Source organism: Pectinophora gossypiella, chromosome 16, assembly GCF_024362695.1.
Source record: "Pectinophora gossypiella chromosome 16, ilPecGoss1.1, whole genome shotgun sequence".
Lineage (NCBI taxonomy): Eukaryota > Metazoa > Arthropoda > Insecta > Lepidoptera > Gelechiidae > Pectinophora > Pectinophora gossypiella.
Window position 1 is genome coordinate 7,574,962 of NC_065419.1, and position 21,961 is coordinate 7,596,922.

Below are 21,961 nucleotides of genomic sequence, written 5' to 3' on the forward strand. Positions count from 1 at the left end.
ATGTTCCAGTACTGCAAGATCTTTGAGGTTTTGCACTATTGCGACTCGGGGCTATTAAATTTTTTTCAGAATTTTTTCTTGTTTTTCAGTACCCTATGGTTTATTTACTAGAGTTTATTTGTTGACAGTTGTTTGTTGCCGGAGAGAAAAATAATATATGTAAAAATCTCCGCCATTATTGAAGTTGTAAAAGTTGAGTGAAAAATATACACTTCCAGACACATGTTTCGAGACAACCCTGTATTGTGGTGTTTAAAGGACTAGATCATAAAAATATTGTTTGGTTAAACAAAAAGTTTTTACGCAGATTTTGCTGGCCGATACATTCAGCAATACCTAAGCATTGCATGAGTCTCTAAAGACTCATGTAATGCCAATTATGCTAGGTTTGTAGGCCAAAATTTATTTTTTATGCACGATAATGCAACAGCGCATACCGCAGAAATCGTCAGCGAATACATGACGTCGTTCATGACGTCGATGTCACAGTTATGGACTGGCCAGCAAGAAGCCCAGACATCAACCCAATAGCATTTATGGGACGAACTAAAGAGGCGTGTTCGGGCACACCAACCTGCCCCATAAACCTTGCAGGAACTGAGACCCGCCGTCGAAGAAGAATGGGAGAATATTCCACAACACGTGATAGTGACGTTGATTAATTTCATGCCCAATCGCACGATAGCCGTTGTAAACATCTGTGGAGGCAATACAAGTTACTGCGTAAATTATTTTTTTAGATAAGCATTTGTTTTCTTCGAATATCCATTGTAAGTGTTACTTTACATAGAGCAATACGGGCCTCCGCGTTACTCTAGGAAAAGACATACAAAGACAAGTTACACAAAACTATTTTTAGTAATTTGGAACAACAGGATATTAAAAATAATTTTGAATTTGGCAGCTTCAAATCAACAATATTTTATAAGTAGACCTTAAACATTACAACACAGGGTGGCTCCACACATGTGTCCGGAAATGCATATTTTTGGATGAGGTTTCTTTATTACATGGGTATATTGATTTTACAAAACGTTTTTCTTACTTCCGTAGAACTCCAACACATTATCTTTTACTTTATCGACCGACTTGACCAAATAACTTGGAAATGCTCCGTAATTTATTTGTTATATTATAAAGATTCAAGTAAATTGTCCTAGAAGTTTTCAAAATTTTGTTTAAAAACTATTTTATAAAATTGAGTCTCCCCCAGAAACTTACTTATTAGATATATTTAGTAACGTACGATTACACTTAGTGCCTTAGTGTACAGTTAATGTAATTTCCATATTATTAATGTTAATTATGTTTCAATGCTATGTTTTACGAGTAATCTGTTGAAAAGTAGTAAGATTAAAAAATATTTTGCAGTTTTCTATCGGTTTCAGTTTACGACTATAATGGACACGGGATACTGAGTAATCCCAAAAAAATAATTGGCCTTTTTGTATAGGATGGAGGTTCTAGGCGAGTTATATGGAAGTTACATTATTATAGTAGATATTTCAGATATTACTAGATTCCCTTTAGTACCATGAGGGGATTCTATTTAACAAGTAATCACTGAATTTTATATTTTCAATCAAGTCAACCTCCTCCTGTTTTCCGCGATACCAAAGTATAATGACGATTTTATTTTGGTTTTATTGTTTTCTTATTGTATTGACATGTTTTGCATATCCTATTTTAACGCCCTGATGTTTGAGCGTATCTTATTATTATGTATTGTCTATTTAAAGTATCTACGTTTATTTATTTATATTTATACATAGTACTATTACACTAATTTATAAATGAGATTGCTTTTGATTTTGTTCGTTTAGGAAAAAGTTAGTCAACGTTTTTAGTTACTAATTCCTTGATGAATGGTTTTTGTTACATCTTGGATGTGTTAGCTAACTTTATAGACATTTCCAATAGACCCCCAAACCAATTGCTTATTATGCTTAATCTTCAAATTGCATTACCACAACACGGCCTCTGGACGGAGCTTATAATAATATACCTACACATTTATATATTTGCATTGTTAACATCAGATGCAATAATATTATTTTATGAAAGCGTAAAAAATATTTATCAATTTATGACACTGGTGCGAACGAGTTCGCTCACGAGTTAGTGACAATACAATGCTTAACATAAAATTGTGAATAGTTTTTGAGTTGTGTCGAGTAGCCAAATTCGATACAGAAAAATCAGGGCGTGAGGAAGGCTTTGTTGATGTGAGGTAAACAGGGGGAGGTAGGGGACTTACAATGGATACACCTTGAGACGTCGCATGTAGTCAAGTAAACGAATGCCATCCATTGTGTGTTCTCGCGAGGCTCAGATGACAAGCAGCGACTAGAGCGTGTGTTATATGGCCTGGGTTCTAGATGAGCACATGCGCGCGTTGATGGTGAAGGACCGCCCCTACAAGTGTGAGCTCTGTCAGATGCGGTTCACGCAGAGCTCCAGCCTCAACCGCCACAAGAAAATACATACGGGTGGGTTTATACACTTCACACCGCCCGCCGCTATCTCTCTCTCCTCTATCTCTTTCTCTCCCTCGTTATATCTCTTTGAGCGGCTCCTAAAGCCTTCCCGAATCTTCCTCATTAGTAGCACTTAAAAGCCTTATTTTGACATGTGCCATGATTTCGTTTAGAGGAACACAGGCGCGCGCTGCTGGCTATGGAACGCCCGTACGAATGCGGCATCTGCTTTGTGAGATTCACCCAGAAATCGAGTTTGGGCCGGCACGGAAAAATACATACCGGTGGGTCTCTCTATATACTGCCAATTGTGCGTGACACTCCCTTGAGGCAGAACGGTACTAACGATTGCATTGTCTACCTCCCCCTGAATGTGTGCGAATGAGTTAGCTGTTAACATGTTAGGTTAATGCATATTGTTTGAGAGGGAGCGGAGGTGCTATATCGAAACTCGTATACCTTATAGAGGAGCACAGACGAGCCCTGTTAGAGAAAGTGCGGCCGTACCAGTGCCACATCTGTTTTATGCGCTTCACTCAGAAGTCCAGCCTGGGCCGACACGGCAAGATACACACTGGTAGGCATTTTGCCCTAAAATCCTTATGTAGATAATTCATTTGTAATTTTAGAGTTGATATTAGGCACTGTGAATGTGGGTGCGAGCGGAACACTTGTTGTAGCTGAATTTTTGGTATTTCTAGAGGAGCACATCCAATCGCTGATCAACAAAGTGCGCCCCTATCAGTGTGACATCTGTGACAAGCGGTTCACTCAGAAGTCCAGCCTGGGCACTCATAAACGTATACACACCGGTGGGTCCCTTGACATTATATTTTTTATTTTCTTTGGTCTCGAAGCCACAACCATTACTGTCGCTTATACAGCTCACGTTATTGCTTTTGTGGCTTTGAAACCTATGTTTTGTGAATAGTTTTAAGGGCTCCCTGATACCGCCAAATTGTTGTACACGGTTAGCGATTCGATATTATACGTATTTTTTTTTATTTTAATTATATATACTTAAATAATATTAACGTTGTTTAAATAAATAAATAGGTTGCACACGCTCAAAAACTATTCACAAACATAAAAGTAAGCATGTGTGCGGTGTAAGGATTCCGTTAAATTAGGAGAGCGAATGTCTGATGGACAAATAACTGTTGTAATTCCCTCATGGTAGTGCACACTAGCGATTGGTGTATGTGCGGCGCAGTTTGAATTATTTGTCCATCGTGGTTTTGTTTTGTTTCTCTGTCCCCCCGTGTCCGTGCGCGCGCGGCCGCAGGCGAGCGCCCGTTCCAGTGCACCGTCTGCCTCAAGTCCTTCACGCAGAAGTGCGCGCTCAATTTGCACGAAAAAATACATACGGGTTAGTAGCCCACATATATTTATATCAGTATACTCTCGGTACGAGTAGACAGCGACTTGTCGATCACTCACACATCTCATTTTAGCGTCATGCTTCATTCCTATTTTTCCGTTGCCAGCCTAACCCGTTGTTTTGATACTCCCTCTTTTCAGCAGCTTACATCTCGTTGCTTCTGACTAACAACTCAATATCTTTAACTCATACAAATGCGCGCTTCACGTACTTCTGCACTGATCATCCATGCCCGCCTACCATGAAGCTACCATTTAATCAATTAACTGCGGTCATCTATCCTATCATTTTACGTTCGGTGATTTACGTGTACCATTATTTATTATGTCATCATTTTCTTCATAAATATTAATTCTTTCACAAAAGCGGTAATGCAATCGCCGCAAAGACGCATTTATTGATGCCTGCAATTGAGGCTAGTTCGTTTCAAAATTCGGGGGCTTGAAATTGGGGAGGGATGGGAGTGGATGTGGCGGGATTGGCAGTGGGCGGGTGGATGCGTCGGCGACGTGCGTTACTCGCTTTTGTGTGCACTGGGCGCAGTGCACGGGCGCCCTTACACGTGCGGGCAATGCCCGGCCGCGTTCGCTCGCCGGCCCTACCTGGACACTCACATGCGCACGCACACAGGCGAGCGGCCCTATCAGTGCGACGCGTGCCTCAAGCGCTTCACGCAGAAGTCCAGCCTCAATATTCATAAGCGGACGCACACAGGTGGGTCTCAGCCGCGGGCCGGACTGGCCATCCGCCTGCCCGCAGCCTCTTCTCTCCACTGACGCTCTCCTCCAAATCCGCGTTAACCGTTTAATGATTTGGAGCGGAGTTAGCGGCGAGCGGCGACCAGTCCGCGCCGCGATCTCCGTAGTGCGAGGGCGTGTAGCGTCCTCCGCCGCCGTGGCCGCTGCTATAATCTATGTGTTGGGCGCCAGTCCAGGGCAGACCGTTCCAGTGCCTGTCGTGTCCCGCGGCCTTCACGTGCAAGCAGTACCTGGAGATACACACGCGCACCCACACCGGCGAGCGACCCTATCAGTGCGACATCTGCCTCAAGCGGTTCACGCAGAAATCCAGTCTCAACATTCACAAGCGAACGCATTCAGGTATGTCGTGTGCCGGGCGTTCCCTGCGAGATGTATGATATGTGGGCTACTAGTGTATATGTGCGGGGAGGTAGGCGCCCCGCTGCCCCGCCGGCCCAGCGACGCCGTATCACGGACTTCACTTGAACACCATTTCCATTTCAACTATTCTTGATCATTCGCTTACAAACCGCTTTAGAGATTATCATTCAAGTAAAGTCTGAACTACGGGAAACTTTATGTTTAGATACAATTTTATAAGTAAAGGTGTTTATAACATTCGTCCGCAGTTCAAGGGCGGCCGTTCCAGTGCCTGTCGTGTCCGGCTGCGTTTACATGCAAGCAGTACTTGGAGATCCACAACCGCACGCACACCGGCGAGAGACCCTACCAGTGCGACGTTTGCCTCAAACGGTTCGCGCAAAAATCCACACTGAATATACACAAAAGAACGCACACAGGTCAGTAGTGTCACATCACATTACGAGTATTAACTAAATTCGAGCCACATTTTGTCACGATTTTAACTAGTTATTAAGTTTTCGTAGTGTTTATTTTTACCAGAAATTAATTTGAGCAGAATTTGGTGGGGAGTTTCCTAGGTCAAAGACAAAAAACTTTTTAATTATGACTAAGAGCGTCATTTTTTTACTTTTTCTACCACGTCACAGTTTGCTTTTTCATACAAATTCCATAGTAATTCGTGTTTTGACGTTTAGTTAAAAAGTACCTGATTTGACCAGTTGGAAGCTACCCTAATTCTGTGATCTGGTGAAAATTAACACATTTTCATTATTAATGAACTTGTTAAACTGCAGAAGATTATTTGACAATTTTTTGACATTGATGATCTAAGTATTTAATTTTTTCAAGACGATGTACGTTTTAGTGAGACTTGTCTTGATTCGAACAAAGTGTGCGCCTACGGCTATGTTCGTGTGTATATCTTCCGCAGTTTGGGTCCTAATATATCTTTTATTGTTAACATTTTTTTTCTCATTTTACATTGTTAACGTTGGTATCACTGCATAATATGTTCAACTGAAAGTTGTCGGTGCCACATATCAATATTTATCTTGTCGTGAGTACTGTGTCTGTTGATGTACATGTTAACATGCGACCTCCGACGGAAGAAATATACCTGTTTACCTACATTCAAATTTCAAGACTAAGGCAACGAAAACCTTTTGACTAGTTAGTACAGATTGTTAGCTTTTACATTATATATGAACTAAAATACCAAAGTATCTCTTTAACAAAGTATTTATTTTTTAAAATAAAAGTTGTTTAATTTATCTTCTTTTTAAAAACTGTTTTCTTTGCCATAACGAAGTCACTGTGTGAAGACAAAATCAATTCTTTGAGATTGCCAAAATAATTAACAAATTGGTAACATCCGTCGGAGGGTTCCAAACGGGAGACTAACGTGTCGGGCGTGTCAGTGCAAGGTCGGCCGTACCAGTGCATGGAGTGTCCGGCCGCGTTCACTTGCAAGCCGTACCTGGAGATCCACATGCGCACGCACACTGGCGAACGCCCCTTCGAGTGCGACGTCTGTTTCAAACGGTTCACCCAGAAGTCCACGCTCAACATTCACAAGCGAATCCACACCGGTACGCGATAAAGTCTCTGCCACGGTTAAGCGACGAACAGCATTTGTCTCTGCTTCCTGTCTAGTCGTCGCATGGAGTTCCTTTTCACAAGTTTTTTTTTACCGTAATGAAGAAAATGTGTCTAGAATTGTATACATAACATACATAATCTCACTGGCTATATCCCAATTGAGGTATATCAGTAGCAAGATGAATTAAGCTTCCACACCCCATAGAGCTTTCTGTTAGACCAACGTGATAGGTGGAATTTTATGAAGATCCAATTTCCACTGTTCGATGTGGAACAAGCAGCGTGGCAATCCAAAACGCGGTAGCTTCTATTGTTTTGCCTTGACGTTGTTACAATTGGAACTTCCAAGTCGCGATCCCACAAATGCTCTTCGTCTCAATATTCCGTCGTGAGTGGTTCACACAGTGTAGTGTTCACTGCGAATCGAAGATTGACATTGTTAAGAAGACGGCAAATTGCGATGGCAACAGGTACTTTTGCAAATTTCTGTCATTCTGGACTTAATGATGTGGCACCGACAACTTCCCACGATTTAATTTCATCATCCGCTACATCATCATTTAAGTTTCAGTATTTATTTATTATTTCTCGCTTACATCCATTAATTTCTGGCATCATACTGTCTAATTGCATCTTGCCGTCTTTCTAACATCATTTTGCCTTCACTCCTGCTTCCTTCATTCATTAGTTTAGAATCTATTCGTTGCTTTGGTTTCATTATCCACCGTTTGCTGTAACTTCTAATTTGTATGAATCATTGTGTTTACACGTGTACTTGTTTGTTTAGGAGAACGGCCGTACGCTTGTGATATTTGTCAAAAACGATTTGCTGTGAAGAGCTATGTAACAGCTCACAGGTGAGTTTGATCAACTGTAACTACTTTCATATTTATTTATTATCAATTGGTTAACGAGATACTGGATCAACCCGGATGTCACTTTGAATTTCCTTTAAGTATATTAAGTACTAATAACATTGTTAATAGTCACACGATTTTGGGTTTTTTACAACGTCATCGTTGGCCTAAGAAAATATCTCATCCTATTTCAAAAGTCGTAAGACTCGGCTTCTCAACTCAAAACGCGTATTTACCTCTCCAGAATTCATCACTGTTCCCTATTCCGTACAACTTTATTTAAGCTCGCGACAAGGAAGTTGTATACTAATGTGGCAGAAGATATAACAAAGCAAACTTGTGGTTACGCAGGTGGTCTCACGTGGCAGACAAGCCCCTGAATTGTGACCGCTGCTCGATGACGTTCACATCCAAGTCGCAGTTCGCGCTGCACATCCGCACGCACTCGGCTGGCTCCTGCTACGAGTGCAGCGTGTGCGGCCGCACCTTCGTGCGCGACAGCTATCTCATACGGTACTTATATATATATATATTATAAATTAACGCTCTTACAATAAAACGTACTCACCATCATCATTAATTTAAGGTCTTTTCGGTGTAGCATTCTCCATTCTTGTCTATCAAGGCCAATTCTCAGACTACAACATACTAAACCAGCACAATATTACTTACTTACCCAGTGCCGCAGTGGAGCTGCATGGTGGAGTATGCGGTTGATAGAGGGCAGGCCTGTGCTCAGCAGTGAGATGTATACTAGGCGACACTTTTTGTTGGCACGATAGTTCAAAGTATTTATAAGCGTAACTTAGGTACTGGCAGAATATCAGTGTTGCTAAAAGTGGTATTTCTACTATCCTTCGCAACAACAGCAGTGTATTTTTGATTTGTATACTTATCTTTATCTTCTCTGCTATTGTACTGCATTGTTTTGGAAATAAAGTTATTCTATTCTATTCTGTTTATTTTAGTATGAAAAGTTACATACATAACACAACATAGCATCATCGTATCAACATAGGATCAGTATATCCGGAGGGCTGAACATTTTACTCTAAGTCAATGTGTAGTGTCTACATAAAGCAAGGTTTTCGTATGAAGTGTCCGGGGTATGGTACTGACAATGACAGGAATCAATTCCACTCGCAGCCACCACAACCGCGTGCACCGCGACAACCACAGCAACGTGTCTGCCAACAGCATCGCAGGGCTGGCCGCCGCCAACAACTCCACTAACACCAGCTTCGACTCCTCCGCCTGCGACTTGAGGTGAGATTTCCCTCATTATGAGCTTTAGGTGTACCTGATTGGGTAGACAAAAGGCGAACCAAGAAAGATGGCGGCAGAGCAAAGATTTGAATTGTTTACAATATTTAGTACCTACGCCGAAGATTAACTTTTTTTGCTATTATTTTCTTGTACACTAGCGAAAAAATGCAAAGGTGCCAGCCCCAGTTCTATGATTATTTCGACTCGGGACTTGATTGTTGCGCCTCTCCACCGCATGAAATAAATAGTAGAACTAGAAGTTGTTTCTGTTCGAAGCAATCCTGACTATGATAGAAATAGGCAGATAAACATACAATCTTTGTAACATTTGTAACGTGTAATATTAACGGCTAACATTAAACGTTGACAGCTTCGTGCCGATGGTGAATCGCTACATGACGTCACAGGGCACGCAGGTGTCGATGCAGGACACGCCTTCCAAGATGTCGGCCATGTCGCCGCAATCCATCGCCTCTATTTGTAAGATCATTATCATTTTACTCATTGTTTAGACTGATCGCACTTTGCACGCGTTTTCAAACAAATTTGTATCGTACATAAACAAACGAATACGCTACGATAATCAATTTGCAGCCAGTGTGCGCGTTTCCATAGTACCTGAAAAAATGAGATTGTTCCTACGAGACATATTCGTTACGAAAACGCATCTAAAATTTGTCTAGCCGTATATGTTTTTTTAAGGTGTTTTTGATAAATCTGGGATTTAATTATGCTAATTTTAAATCGATTTACCCGTTGAGTTTTTAGACCACAGCATCCACGTGCGTGAGTTTAAAACTTAATGGTGGTAACATTATTAGTTATACAAAGCCAATTTTTATTTCATAGCTTCGCCCCCTCCTCCGCATACGCCAACGCCCCAGCCCCAGATGTCAGGGCAGATGCACCTCGCTGACTGATCGCCGGAATACGTGAGTTTATTGAATGGCTCATGTTGAAGTATCCAGTAGATAAGATAACATATCATCACAGCTGTATCCCTGAAGGGGTAGGCAGTTGTGCATAGTAACCAATAGATATAAAATAGATATGGGATAAATTGCAGATGAAAGTAATATTGCCAATTGACACAATTTGATGATTTGTGGTCGATTGATTGAACTGACTTACCCAAACTCCACCAACCCGAAATGGAGCAGCGTACTAGAGTATGCTCAATACCCCCTCCGGTTGATTGAGGGGAGATCTGTGCCTGTGCCCAGCAGTGGGACGTATATAGGCTAAATACATATAAATATGTTGTTATTGAATTGTAATTAAACTAATCTTAAACTCATTATGTTAAAACGAACTCTATATCCTTCTGCTAAATTATAAAGATGTGAAAACAATAAAACCTTGTTTCCAGCTCTCGGTTGATTAAGGGCAGCCGGAGTACAATGAAAATAATCGGCAGCCAACAAAGGGAGCAGCTATATTGAAACAAGACCGACAAGAGACCGAGAGAAGGCAGCTGCAGACCAGATCGTCGACATGGACGTATGCACATGTTATAGTTTAGTTTCGTTGAGTATTTATTTATCCAGTGTTGAGTTCGTCGGCCGCGATGCGAGAGGCGGGCAGTGGAACATAGTGGGGTGGTGAGCGCCAGTGAGGCAGTGAGTGAGCGTGCGAGACGCAGACGGGGTTGGTTACGCTTGGGATCCCTCGGGCAGCACCGGAGGACATCACAGTCGGAGTAGAGTAGTCACGTAGCGGTACCGCCTATGATAATGCATTGTGATTTATACCCACAACTGTGATTTATCCATACCATCACGATTATATTAATTCAGTGGTGGCATTCATAAATCAATACTTAAAAGTCTCATCATAGATTGTAGGCCTAAATTTTTGATCTCATATTCTAATTTGCTTAGGGATAACTTTTGGAATCGTGAATGGTAAATCTCCAATTTGAAATTCTAAATTTTGATGTTCGTCATTCGCTTGTCATACACATACTTCATTAGTAGTAGTGAAATGTAACAATATCTTATTGCGATGCTTTAACTTAGATCGTGTCAGTGTATATGAAGTTCAGTAATTTTATAGAGCTGTTACCGGAGAGGTAAAGTATTTTGATCAGTGAAAATTTTAAAGGACTCTTAGATAATACTCCTCGTAAATAAACCATAAGATGCTTTAAGTAAACTCAGGTTCATATAATAATAAGAAGTACAAATAAACCCACAAACTTGCAGAGTCCTCAGAGGCAATATGAAAGCTTCACAAAATTGATAACTTTAATATGATGTTTATTGGAGAAATCCAGAGAAGTGCCTGTTGCAACATAAAATTGGCAATATTTTGTAATCGTATTACGTTGAGAGTAATGTTATGTTCAGTGTTCAATGTAGAGCGAGCGCCGCGCGCGGGCCGGGCGCGCTCGCCGGTATCATTTGTGAAGCTTCTTACTAAACTTTGTGTGCCTTCTAGCGGATAGCGACATTAGGCAATATCAATCATAACACCATTGATACTTCATATTGTATATCTAATCTCCGACGCGGCGCGAGTATTCGCGAGCGGGGCGGGGTGGTCTCGCGGCATAGTATACACGATGTTAGCGTTCAGTGTTCACCATGTAGATTGTAATAAATATTGCCTTTTCATTTTACAAAGATTTTGGTGCGATGCCAATCTGTGTATTTCCGTACTGTTTCGAATAATAGTGTTTACGAATAGTGTTAGCGCAGTAGTCTTCCAATACCTTGAGACAGTCGTGCACAGGAGTGCGGCTAGAGTGTCCGCTGCGGGGGTTCCTTATGGTTTGCCATTATTGATATCAAAGATAGATTGGTGCCATTTCTATGTAAATGATGTGGTAGAGTAAGTTTAGTTAGGTCTGCAGGTCAGGGTACCATTGGAAATAAAATATTGTAGCCTTCTCGTAAAGTGTTATGTACCGACTTTATACTTTATTTTATTTTATACTGAGTATATTTTTATTATTCTCCAAGTTGTTGTTTTCATATACATTATTTTATTTCCACATTGTTGTGTGTGTCCATGTGCTGGGTCGAAATTTGTAAATATCGGTAGGATTTATTTATTCAATACCTATATCGGGAAGAAAGGATCCTTATTCAGTTAGAAGCGTGTGATTAGTTGAAAGAAAAGAGTCTCGCTCTACGATTGTATAATGAATATTGTCGAACTGAGATCTACATAATTGGAGGTAATGTTAGAGCATTAGAGCAGAACTAATACTTTGGGTACTATAAATCAAAATTTCCTCGTAGATGTACATATACATACATAAAAATAATATATACATATGAATGTTGTTTGATAGTCCTCAATATTTTTTTATATTTTGATAGTTCTGTATTTGAAGAAAACACGAGAAAAAATAGGCCAATATCTCAATTATCATTTTAAATAAATGAAAATGTACACGATACTAATAAGATACATTACATATATTATATAAAGTATGCATTTAGTCTCCCAGAAAAGTTAGGGGGTATCGTCTTACTTCCGTGTTTTTGAAATTCTCCTACATTTTAGTAAGTTTCTTACCAAGCCATTGATAACAGTATTATTTAGAGAAACTAGAACTTTGGTTTAATGAGTAGAGTAACTCTTGCAGCTACCATTATGGATCACCATTGAAGTGTAAACCAGTTTATCAATAGTTGTAGCCGCACTGGGCGTGTGGCGTGAGGCGTGCCCGGTGTGTACCATATGTTATCAATAGAATATTATATTAAATGGAAATAGAACACCAACATAGTGACCTAGGTACATATGAAGATACATATATAAAATGTATATTTTATCTAATCTACTTCGTGACTCGGCGAGGGCGACTGTGTCTTCACAAATTCTAGAATTAGTAATATATTTTTGTTATTATATTTTCACTTTCTTTATGATTGTTTTCCTTACATTGACCTATCGTTGCCTCGCCCTGGCCGAGTCAACATTGAAGTTAAAAATCGTCCTCTTTACTCACGAAGTATATTCCGATGTTCTCGTTGTATATTGTCATTGAGATACGTTCGGGAATTAATATACAGTTCCCGAGGTATATATTTCGTGATTAAATAGGACAGTAGATACAATGGCAAAGAAATGCACATTGCATGAGGACCTCTGGACTGGTTTATTGCAATTTTCTTGTTCAGTGTTCAGAGGATATGCACCGTGCAGATCTTCGTCATGCAAACTATTTTACATACCGATGTTAGTTACTATATTTAGAAAGTAATACTGAGCCATTTGAATTTACGTAATCGTAAAAGTGTTATACGTTTGTATCTCTTTCTCTACTTATTTTTGAACCGTAGTAAGACTGAATTACTTTAAACGGAAGGAGTCCACAACGTTATAAAGAATACTCACAGGAAATATTGGCAACGTTAGTTTGTGTTTGTTGAGTTTGTTGTTTACCATCGTAGCGGTTGTGGCGAAGGACCAACCAGTTATCGGACAGTGTTTATTTGGTTAGAGAAATCGTACATATCCTTATCCATGAATGTAATGTATACTTCCTTCCCGAGCAGAGGCGGGAGGCGGGCTAGTCTAGGGGGCCGCGGCCGCCGACCACTTACACTTGATCGTGGTAGTTTTATGAGCAAATAACAGTGAGCCTTGTGTAATCATAATGTCTAAGGTACATATATTTAGTTTTATGGTATCGTTAGATTTACGCGAACTTCCGCTTTGCCAACATATTGCGTTGCTTACATTATAATCATTATGAGAGTACAGCCTAAGGATTTTAACTTTTTTTATATACTGAGAGCTATTTCTAAGTCACTGTTTTTGACTATTTGTATTTACGCTAAACAAATTATATTCTCGGCTGTAAGCCACCTTAACAAGTTTTCGAGTAATTTACATATTTAATTCCAAAGTTTCTATTAAAATTCTATAACAAGCATCATGGCATGATGGTTGGCGCGGTCATTTAGTCATAGCTCTTCAGAGTTTTAACGACCAATATTTTAGCTACAACTGTTTTCTTTTCTTTTATTGTTAAAATTTTTAGGCTAGTTTATATTTTAATAAGTTAGATTTGTTAACTGTGGTGTATTCAATTGCACGTGAATATAATATAGCTCTTACAGCCTTCCGCGGGAGGTAGCTTAGTTGTTTTGATAGTCTGATGCGATTGTGATAAAATTGATTAATTATTATGGTTTATTTATCGACCTGAAAAGTCTTAAGAATGTATTCTTAACATTGTTTATTGTTGTTAGTTTGAGTATACCAATGCAGAGGCGGGCGTAGGAAAGCTGTGAGAGCGTTTATGTAGTCAGCATTATGTATATGCTTTAATGTGATTTTTTAAATGTACTCTTTATTATAGTCTCATCAATCAATATAATTAGCGAACTAACAAAGCATTTTAAATTTTTTTGAGTTCATAGTGATTTATATTGAGATCAAAATAAATACAGAGTTTATTTAATTTTATGGAAAAGTATACATTGTAAAATTATTCTTTAGTGCTCATTTTGCAGAGCTCTAATAAAGAAGAAACTATATGAATGCAAAATAACAAGTCACGATTCTTTTAGAAGCCATGTAGTGGAGAAAAATAAACGTGCCATGATATTTGTGGCTAGAGGTCTTGTTTCTTTTATCTTACCTATCCCTTAGGATTACATCTCCCCCCCCCCCCCCCCCTCAGACCCCCACTGGACCCAGAGAGCAGAAAGGTACGCTTTTACTTCATTTGAGGAAAAAATACAGGGGAAAATATACTTTGTAGAATAAGTGAAACACCACTATGCTAATAATCGCGTCGCAAAGATCCCGGTGATTTAAAATTCCAAAACAAACTTGTTTTGACCATGACATTATTTCATCAAAAATTAGTACTTCTATGAGGTTAATATTGTTTGGTGTCTGAAATTAATGAAACGTAATATTTTTCACTAGTTATATTAAAATTTTCAAATTAACAATCGACCACGATCTCTTCTTTGACAACATTGGCGTCCCCAGCAGGTGCTAAGGTATTATCAACGACAGGCGCAGGGCTCTTATAATACTTGTTACTACAGTGATGTTCTTTTAAGTACTCTCCACCCATCTCATAGTACTCCTCTTTGGTGATGCACCAGTTTTCGAATTCATTGCTACCCGCGAAATCTCGCGCGCCGTACCATGCGTCTAAGTTCGGGTTATTAGCCACAACCACTCTGTGCGTCGACTGGAACGGTCGCATTTCTAACAGTTCTCGCTCTAGGCGCTCTTTCAGACCTGTAAAAGGAAGTATATATCAAAAGTTTGTTTGGCACGCGTCTTCTTCTATCGTGCGGGTTGTGAGGTGGATTACCACCCTCATCAATCCTGGTGTCAGGGTTATTATTAAGCTGCCAAAGGCCTGACTACTACGCACCAACGATTACAGTAAGTAGTATCCGGGACTAATGACCCCGGATAAAATGATCAGCCTGCAATGTCCTAACCAAACTACGGATCACAAAGTAATTTTAGTGATGTGACCCACCGGGATTCGAACTCGGGATCGCGTAAAACAGGGGTATGTAGAAAATTTTGCCCCCTGGACTCTGATTTGGATTTAGTTTGTTCCTCTACGGATGGATGCTATAAAATTACGGGCATAATTTATATTCGAGGTGTTGAACAAAGATGTCGCTGCGAGCTTTTGTCGGTCTAAGGTTGCCTGGAAGAGATCTTTACTTAGCAATAAAGCCGCCTATTGTTGTGTTGTTGTCTATGGTCAAAGAAAATAAAAAATAGAGATATCTCTAAGATGTGACAAGCAGACGCTCTGATTTCGTCACTTGCTAAAACAACGCGCACGTATCGAGACGCATTGATTATACACGTTCAAACGAATGCAATTTGGTTAGGCGCTTGGTTTGGTTTACGCTTGAGTGGCTGTTAGTGAACACAACTAGAAAATCTTTTATAAAATAGCATCATACAGCACACACTGTGGAAAGTATAAACAACCGTATTTTCTACCTGGGAACTGCGAGCAGCCGCCGGTGAGGAAGACGTTGTTGGCCAGCGCGAGCTGCTCCTCGGCTGTGAACTGCTTGAACACGTACTCCATGGTCTCCGCCAGCCCTGCTTCTAGGTTGCCCAGCATCGACGGCTGGAACATCAGCTCCGGGGCTCTGGGGATAATCAACATTATTGTGTGATTACACATAAATACATACATACATAAACTCACACCTATTTCCCACCGGGGTAAGCATAGACTATAGAATTCCATTAATATTATTATTATTTATATTGTGTGATTAAGTCTATAAATATCATAAGCCATTAGTGTGACAACCCGCAGCCACTCCTGACATTCATTCTAAGATTGTTTTTATGAGAAGTAATCACTTGATCACAATCTTAACTGATGGTAAGTGACGGTGCCGGTGTGGTCAAGGATGGGTAATGCTTATCTAGAAAGTGCCTGTTCACTCTTGCCTTCATGAGGTTGTAATTCAGACCTTTCGTATTAGGAAGCAAAACGCATCGTACGAGCTGGTGGAGGTCATTAGCAGCTATAAAACGAACCATTTAGTGACAAATACTTTGGAACCCTATCACACTTCTATTATTTAACATTCATTGATACTTTGTTTACATTAGACAAATATGTTAATACGACGTGGTTCTAATGTACATATTTTTAGATGTGACCAGTACTAACCGCATGGGTTCGAGCGCGAGGTGCAGCTGGTGGTGCTGGCTGGTGGGTGGTGGCGGCTCGTGCTCCCTCAAAGCCTCTTCTAGTTCCACCAGCCGCTCGCCGTCTGCCTCCGAGTCAGAGTCCGCTTCGCGGCTTATGCTGGAAACATTGTCACGATATAATATAAGCATACAATGTTGATCGCTGAAGATGGAAATTAAAATAACGTGCGATGCGCAAGAAAGCAAGAATTAATTATGATATAAAAACTATTAAAAACAGGATTTGTATGCACACTATGTTTAATTTCGGTGTACAGATTCCGGAATTAAGACGGAGTAAACGAGATGATGTCTTTTTCACACTTGTGCGGCAAGACGATGTTCAACACTTTAATTATTCTAATATGAGCTGAATATTTACAAAAGCACCGTCACGGGTCGTCCCGATGAACGTGCGTCACCTCTTGTAAGCGTCCCAGTCGGAGTCGTGCGCGCCGAACTCGTCCCCGGCGGCGGCCAGCCGCGAGATGACGCGCATGCGCTCCGCGGCCGCCGCCGTGCGCCGCCGCACCATGGCCGCGCGCCGCGCGCGCCGCGCCTCGCGCCGGGACACCAGCTCGCGGTACTGCGGCGACAACACACTTTTTATAATATCTGTACCTTAACACAAACTCTTACCACACACACAGACCCTGCAGGGCTACTGCAAAACCTTACGCCCTTACGCAGTAGTAACAGCCACAATCAGAAACTTAAAAATATTTTAATTCATTTAACAGTAGCACTTTGAGCAGCCAATTTTTACATAAATGTAGGTTTTTTTTTATCGAACATTTCATCTGCTTAAAACTACTACTGCTTCTCATAACCTATATAGCCGGGGAAGAGTAGCTTCAAGAAAAACTACGGCAAAGGGTCCTAAACATTCTCAAAAAATAAACAATAAAAAAAAAGAAGAAGAATATTTCAGTAATTTGGCTGCCTAGTATTGTATAACATTAAACTACCGAGTCTTACTTTGGTCCTGGTGTCAGTGAGCCACACTTGGAACGCCTCAGGGTCTGCGGGCGGCTGCATGCGGCCAGTGGGCCTGCTCTCGGGGTTCTCCTCGGCCGCAGCGGCTGCTGCGATACGCTGGCGACTCTTCTCTATGCGCTGTTGCAGATTGTGGATTTGCCTCTGTGATGAGAAAAAAAAACTTATTTTTTAATCTTACTTGGATTTAATTTATTTTTAATCTTTAGCTTAGTCACTACTATGTCACTCTGTAACAACTAGATAAGAAAAAAGCAGGTTAAGATCAGAACTCCGAGGGCTTATCGCAGTTTTAAAACTTAATTTTACATTAGTCTACGAAAAAACGTAATGTCTATATGTCTATATGATAACATGTTATTTCGGGAAGTTTAATAATCATACCTGCAGGTCCTCATAGCTTTTAATGTCAAAGCCTTTAATTGCTTCGTTGAACTCATCAGTATCACCATCCTCTATCATGTCCTGTAAAAATCGTAAATACTTCTGTATTTTAATATGCAATTTATAGTCACACACATCTAGACAAGAGTTACTGTCAAGAGTGACAAAGAGTTACTACCCCCTTTTCGCCGCATACGCAGAGCCACGCGTTCGAGTTGTGACCTTTATACACACTCCCACACTGCATATGCCTATGACGTCATCCATCAGCCCGACGCGTCTAAGTTAATTCGAAAACCAGTATAATAATCTGACCTGGATTGCCAGCAGCTGCCCCAGCTGATCCTCATCCTCCGCCAATCTCTCCTCTCGCTTCCTCGCGTTGATCTCCAGCAGTCTGCGAGCCATCTCCTTCTTCCTCTCTTTTTGTTGTTCAGCTGGAAAATACAGTATATTATTTATTGCAGATAGCTGTTCACAGGAATTTCAATTGCGGGGTATCTCCATCTGTTGGTATAAGAGTCTGTTCATAAAGTAAACGACGTTTTATTGGAGAAGGGGAAGACTAACTTATAGTATAGATATAGACCAAAAATCTTACGACAGACGAATTTCAGAGTGCCTAAAGTTTGGGGCAAGTTGAACTAAGTACCCACATCTCACCAAGCTTTCTGTTAGATCAATATTAAGGGGTGAGAAGTTTTTTTTTAATTTTAAAAACCATTCCTACCAGTAAGTCCCGAAGAGCTGGATGGCTGCACAAAAGGCAGTTGGATCCTCTTGACATTGGCTTCATAGTAGTCAGCATTGGCCCACTTGCGGATCTCCTCCTGATAGTCTAGCGCCACGGAGCAGTGTTCGTGGAGGATCTCCTCGACTCGGGACATGGTGATGGCATTCACATGCACCGGATACTTCAGTTGCAGGAGCTTGTGTAGGTATGCTATCATTTCACTGCCGCCTGGAATGGTATGGTATTATTTTGGATAAAAATTATATGTTAAGTACCTACTTATAAACTGTAATTACAATTTAAGAATAGTAGACACACCATAGTCTAAAAAAACAGAGACCTAAGTAACACAGAAGTAAGCTTAAATCTTGTTTAAAAGTTGGTCAGGTGTTCCATGATAAGACAGAATGTTCGTGTTAATTTTCCTTGGTTGAGTTTTAATAATGCAATCCTTTACATGAGTAATACAATGTTTCCAGGATCTAACAATTAAAGGAATGAATTTAAACCTAAGTCACCTAAATTAATTCTCCTGGCCCGGTCATTGATGACCTGCCCTCTGATGACAGGTATGATGTGTATGCTGTGGTAGCCACAGTTGACTATCAGAGCAGTATCACCAATGTCATTTTTGTACATGCCGAACAGAGAGTCGATACCGTAGCTCACTGCTGGAATGCTGTACCCTTCAAATAGAAGTTCGGACATCACTGCAAAAATAGAACAATTATTTTATTATATGTACATAAGCTTGTCGTGTGCCCTCCATACTGGTTTTGGGAATATCAGAAGAGGACTTGCAATTTTCATTATAAATGTCATAGATTATGTGATGTCCTAGCTATACAACTACCGTAAAATGTTCCAAGTTTCGCGTTCCCTCCCTGCCCTCGCAACGCAACACAGTGACCGCGCCTCGTGCAGCGCGAGGTATATCTCGATATATGCGCGAGGTATATCGAGGGCTTCGACCAATAGGCATACGACATCTATCCACGTAGATAGCATTGGCTGCGTCTATTGGCCGAAACCCATGATGTGATTCGCGCTCCGCGCGGCGCGTACGCCGTACATACCCTGCAGGTAAACACTACTACTACTGTATACTTTAAAGATCTGTCGAAATTAGAAAGTATATTTGCAAAGTACGTGTTCCACTAATAAGGGACTTTCCAGGCTACATTCCCCAGAACAATATAGATGGCGCTGTTCAGGTTTAATGCGGTAATTACCTATCTTCTTATTACTGGATACATAATTATTCAAAAAAGTAATCTAATGGCAGAGGCATATACAAAAATAATTGTTGCTTGATATTTGGTTCAGATAAATATAGAATTATGTTGCTACATACATATATTGCTTCTCTTTATTTTGATCTGAATAATAATGGTCGGAAGATGTCTTGTGCCTGGGTGTAATAACAAGGGTCACGATTTATACCCAAAAACAAAGATAAAAATTGCTTGTCTGTTATCCAGGAAAATAGAAGGTTAAACGAAGGCAAATCTGTACAGTGCCATCTATATTTTTTTGGGGAACATAAATCCATCATTGTTGTAGTAAAATAAATACTTGGAGGCTCTTTCTGCATAGGTGTTTAACATTAGTATTTCAAACAACGTAAGTATCATCATCATCATTCATTTAAGCACCACACTCTTTTTGGTGTAGCATTCTCCATAATTGCTTATCAAAGGCCAATGGAAAAAACCAAAGTATAACGATGATATATAAAGGAAGCTCATTTTCTAAATGACCATGAACAGAACTTCAACTGTTGATCAACATACATTGCCTGCTATAATTTGGTGTGACAAACGCCTCAGTCATCACAATAGGGTGTGGGACACATCCCTCACTGTCCACACCCAGGTGGGTGAATATGTAGTCCAGTACTTGTTCTTGGGCCTCAAAGTGAGTCACTACATTCTTGTCAAACTGAGTCTTCAGTTGGAATCTGAAAATTATATAAATACACATAAAAAACAAACAAGATAAAATATACATAATTTAATACATGTAGGCGTGTGGCTGAGTGAGTGTCAGGTGAGTTGAGATGATTGTGTGAGAAGTAGACGAGTAACATGAGTAGTACAGAAGGTATAGAGTATACAAGGGATGCATAGAGAAATGATAGATTGAGTGAAGGAGTGTGAATGAGTGAGAGTGATAGAAGGAGTGAGAAGGGAAGGAGAGGGGAGATAGCGGATGGCGGACGAGAAAACGATGGTGTAATTAGGCGGAGGTTAAAATAAAAATAAGTGTTTGAACCGTACTTGACTGTTTAATTGAGCAAACTCAACATCCCACATACATTTAATTTTTTACATAATTTTTTTATATCATTTAAGTATTTTCCACATTTACTACGAAGTTTTGATTAAAAATAAGTTCGTGGCAATGATAATTATTATTATCATTATTTCAGAAACCTGTGAACGGTGTTGGTTTTCTCAGCTATTGCGTACTTACTATTTCATATACAATTTACCATGAAGCAATAGTGGAGTATAGTCCACACTCTACAGCCCATCCGATTCTTAACATTTTAAGCACATCTCATCAACATCTCATCTCAAGATGTTTATATTATACTTGATTATGTTAGCCACAGCTTCAATCGTAAAAGTTTCTTTAGAACAATACTCACCATGAGTTTTGCCATTATTTCTATACATCTACTTGTGTCTGGTTTATTATTTATTCCCAAGAAGAAACTTATTAAAGAGTTACCTTACAGCTTCAATGTTAATAATATCATTTCCTATTTGGATAGGAGGTGTAACCGGAGGTTCAGCATCCTTCTTACATCTGTCTTTTCTAGGCCTTGCAATCAAATTCTTGAATATCAAATGAGGCTCATCGTATATGGACCACCCCACTCTGCACTGATATGACCCTGAAGAATATATTAACATTGTTGTCTGTGTAATATCATTAAAAATTTATGTAATATATATCAAACCAAATAGTAAATATACTAACCATTATCTATCACTAAAGGTATATGCCCATGTTTGACTGTAGGCTCGTACTCGTGCACTATATCAGGCACAGTCTTATAATCTTTCAGTACTAACACGTTATCCAGTTCCATTATGTGTTTTTGATAATATAAATCGAAATCGAAATTAAAATCTGCACAATCTCGCCGAAACAACAACAATCAGTTTTTTTGTTACAATTTTAGTGATAGATACTGTTAAAGATTTGAAATTTCGCCTACATGTTATCTCTTGCTTAATTTATAATAATTCCAAAAGCGTGAACTAAAAACGCACATGAACGGAAACGGAAGCTGAACTGTCAGTATGTTTTTTTTTTGTATGTTCGGATACACGTATTTTCATTTGAAAATATTTAATTCTTCTTCAAATGCGATCTTCTTTGCTGACCGATCACAACGGATCGAATGATGGTAATGATATAATTAGCCTGGTTACAATAACAATTATCTAGCTAGGCAAGGCAGTGTCTTATATTATTATTTTGTTTGGGCA

General features: G+C 39.9%; 2 protein-coding genes across 23 annotated transcripts in view; one reads left to right on the forward strand and one right to left on the reverse strand.

The window, feature by feature from the left end:
* Positions 1-14,261, forward strand: part of LOC126373555 (zinc finger protein 271-like) — a 64,291-nt gene extending 50,030 nt beyond the window's left edge. For 5 of the 22 annotated variants that reach the window (XM_050019695.1, XM_050019696.1, XM_050019699.1 and 2 more), the window contains 15 exons: positions 2,379-2,489; positions 2,651-2,761; positions 2,944-3,054; positions 3,179-3,289; positions 3,763-3,846; positions 4,489-4,572; positions 4,788-4,958; positions 5,228-5,398; positions 6,380-6,550; positions 7,348-7,417; positions 7,769-7,930; positions 8,564-8,683; positions 9,054-9,163; positions 9,533-9,615; positions 10,053-14,261. In XM_050019695.1, coding sequence (XP_049875652.1) covers positions 2,379-2,489; positions 2,651-2,761; positions 2,944-3,054; positions 3,179-3,289; positions 3,763-3,846; positions 4,489-4,572; positions 4,788-4,958; positions 5,228-5,398; positions 6,380-6,550; positions 7,348-7,417; positions 7,769-7,930; positions 8,564-8,683; positions 9,054-9,163; positions 9,533-9,603 — 1,658 coding nt within the window. In that variant the 3' untranslated portion in view covers positions 9,604-9,615; positions 10,053-14,261. The remainder of the gene's footprint in view (positions 1-2,378; positions 2,490-2,650; positions 2,762-2,943; positions 3,055-3,178; positions 3,290-3,762; positions 3,847-4,488; positions 4,573-4,787; positions 4,959-5,227; positions 5,399-6,379; positions 6,551-7,347; positions 7,418-7,768; positions 7,931-8,563; positions 8,684-9,053; positions 9,164-9,532; positions 9,616-10,052) is intronic. The other 17 variants (XM_050019702.1, XM_050019703.1, XM_050019698.1 and 14 more) reach the window with 17 other exon arrangements.
* Positions 14,262-14,565: 304 nt separating this feature from the next.
* On the reverse strand, positions 14,566-21,607 carry LOC126373559 (actin-related protein 5-like). The gene is made up of 12 exons (XM_050019720.1): positions 21,447-21,607; positions 21,195-21,360; positions 20,252-20,418; positions 18,977-19,168; positions 18,456-18,686; positions 18,041-18,162; positions 17,726-17,806; positions 17,324-17,485; positions 16,768-16,931; positions 16,326-16,463; positions 15,635-15,789; positions 14,566-14,902 (listed from the first exon to the last, which is right to left on the reverse strand). The coding sequence occupies exons 1-12, from the start codon at positions 21,556-21,558 to the stop codon at positions 14,598-14,600; spliced, it is 1,995 nt and encodes a 664-aa protein (XP_049875677.1). The 5' UTR covers positions 21,559-21,607; the 3' UTR covers positions 14,566-14,597.
* Positions 21,608-21,961: the final 354 nt, after the last annotated feature.

Coding starts and splice junctions, on each gene's coding strand:
- LOC126373559 (XM_050019720.1), bottom strand. CDS start 21,558: ATGGAACTGGATAACGTGTTAGTACTGAAAGATTATAAGACTGTGCCT. Junction 18,163..18,455: donor CAGCTCTTCGGGACTTACTG/GTAGGAATGGTT, acceptor TGTATTTTCCAG/CTGAACAACAAAAAGAGAGG. Junction 16,464..16,767: donor GACTGGGACGCTTACAAGAG/GTGACGCACGTT, acceptor CAATGTTTCCAG/CATAAGCCGCGAAGCGGACT.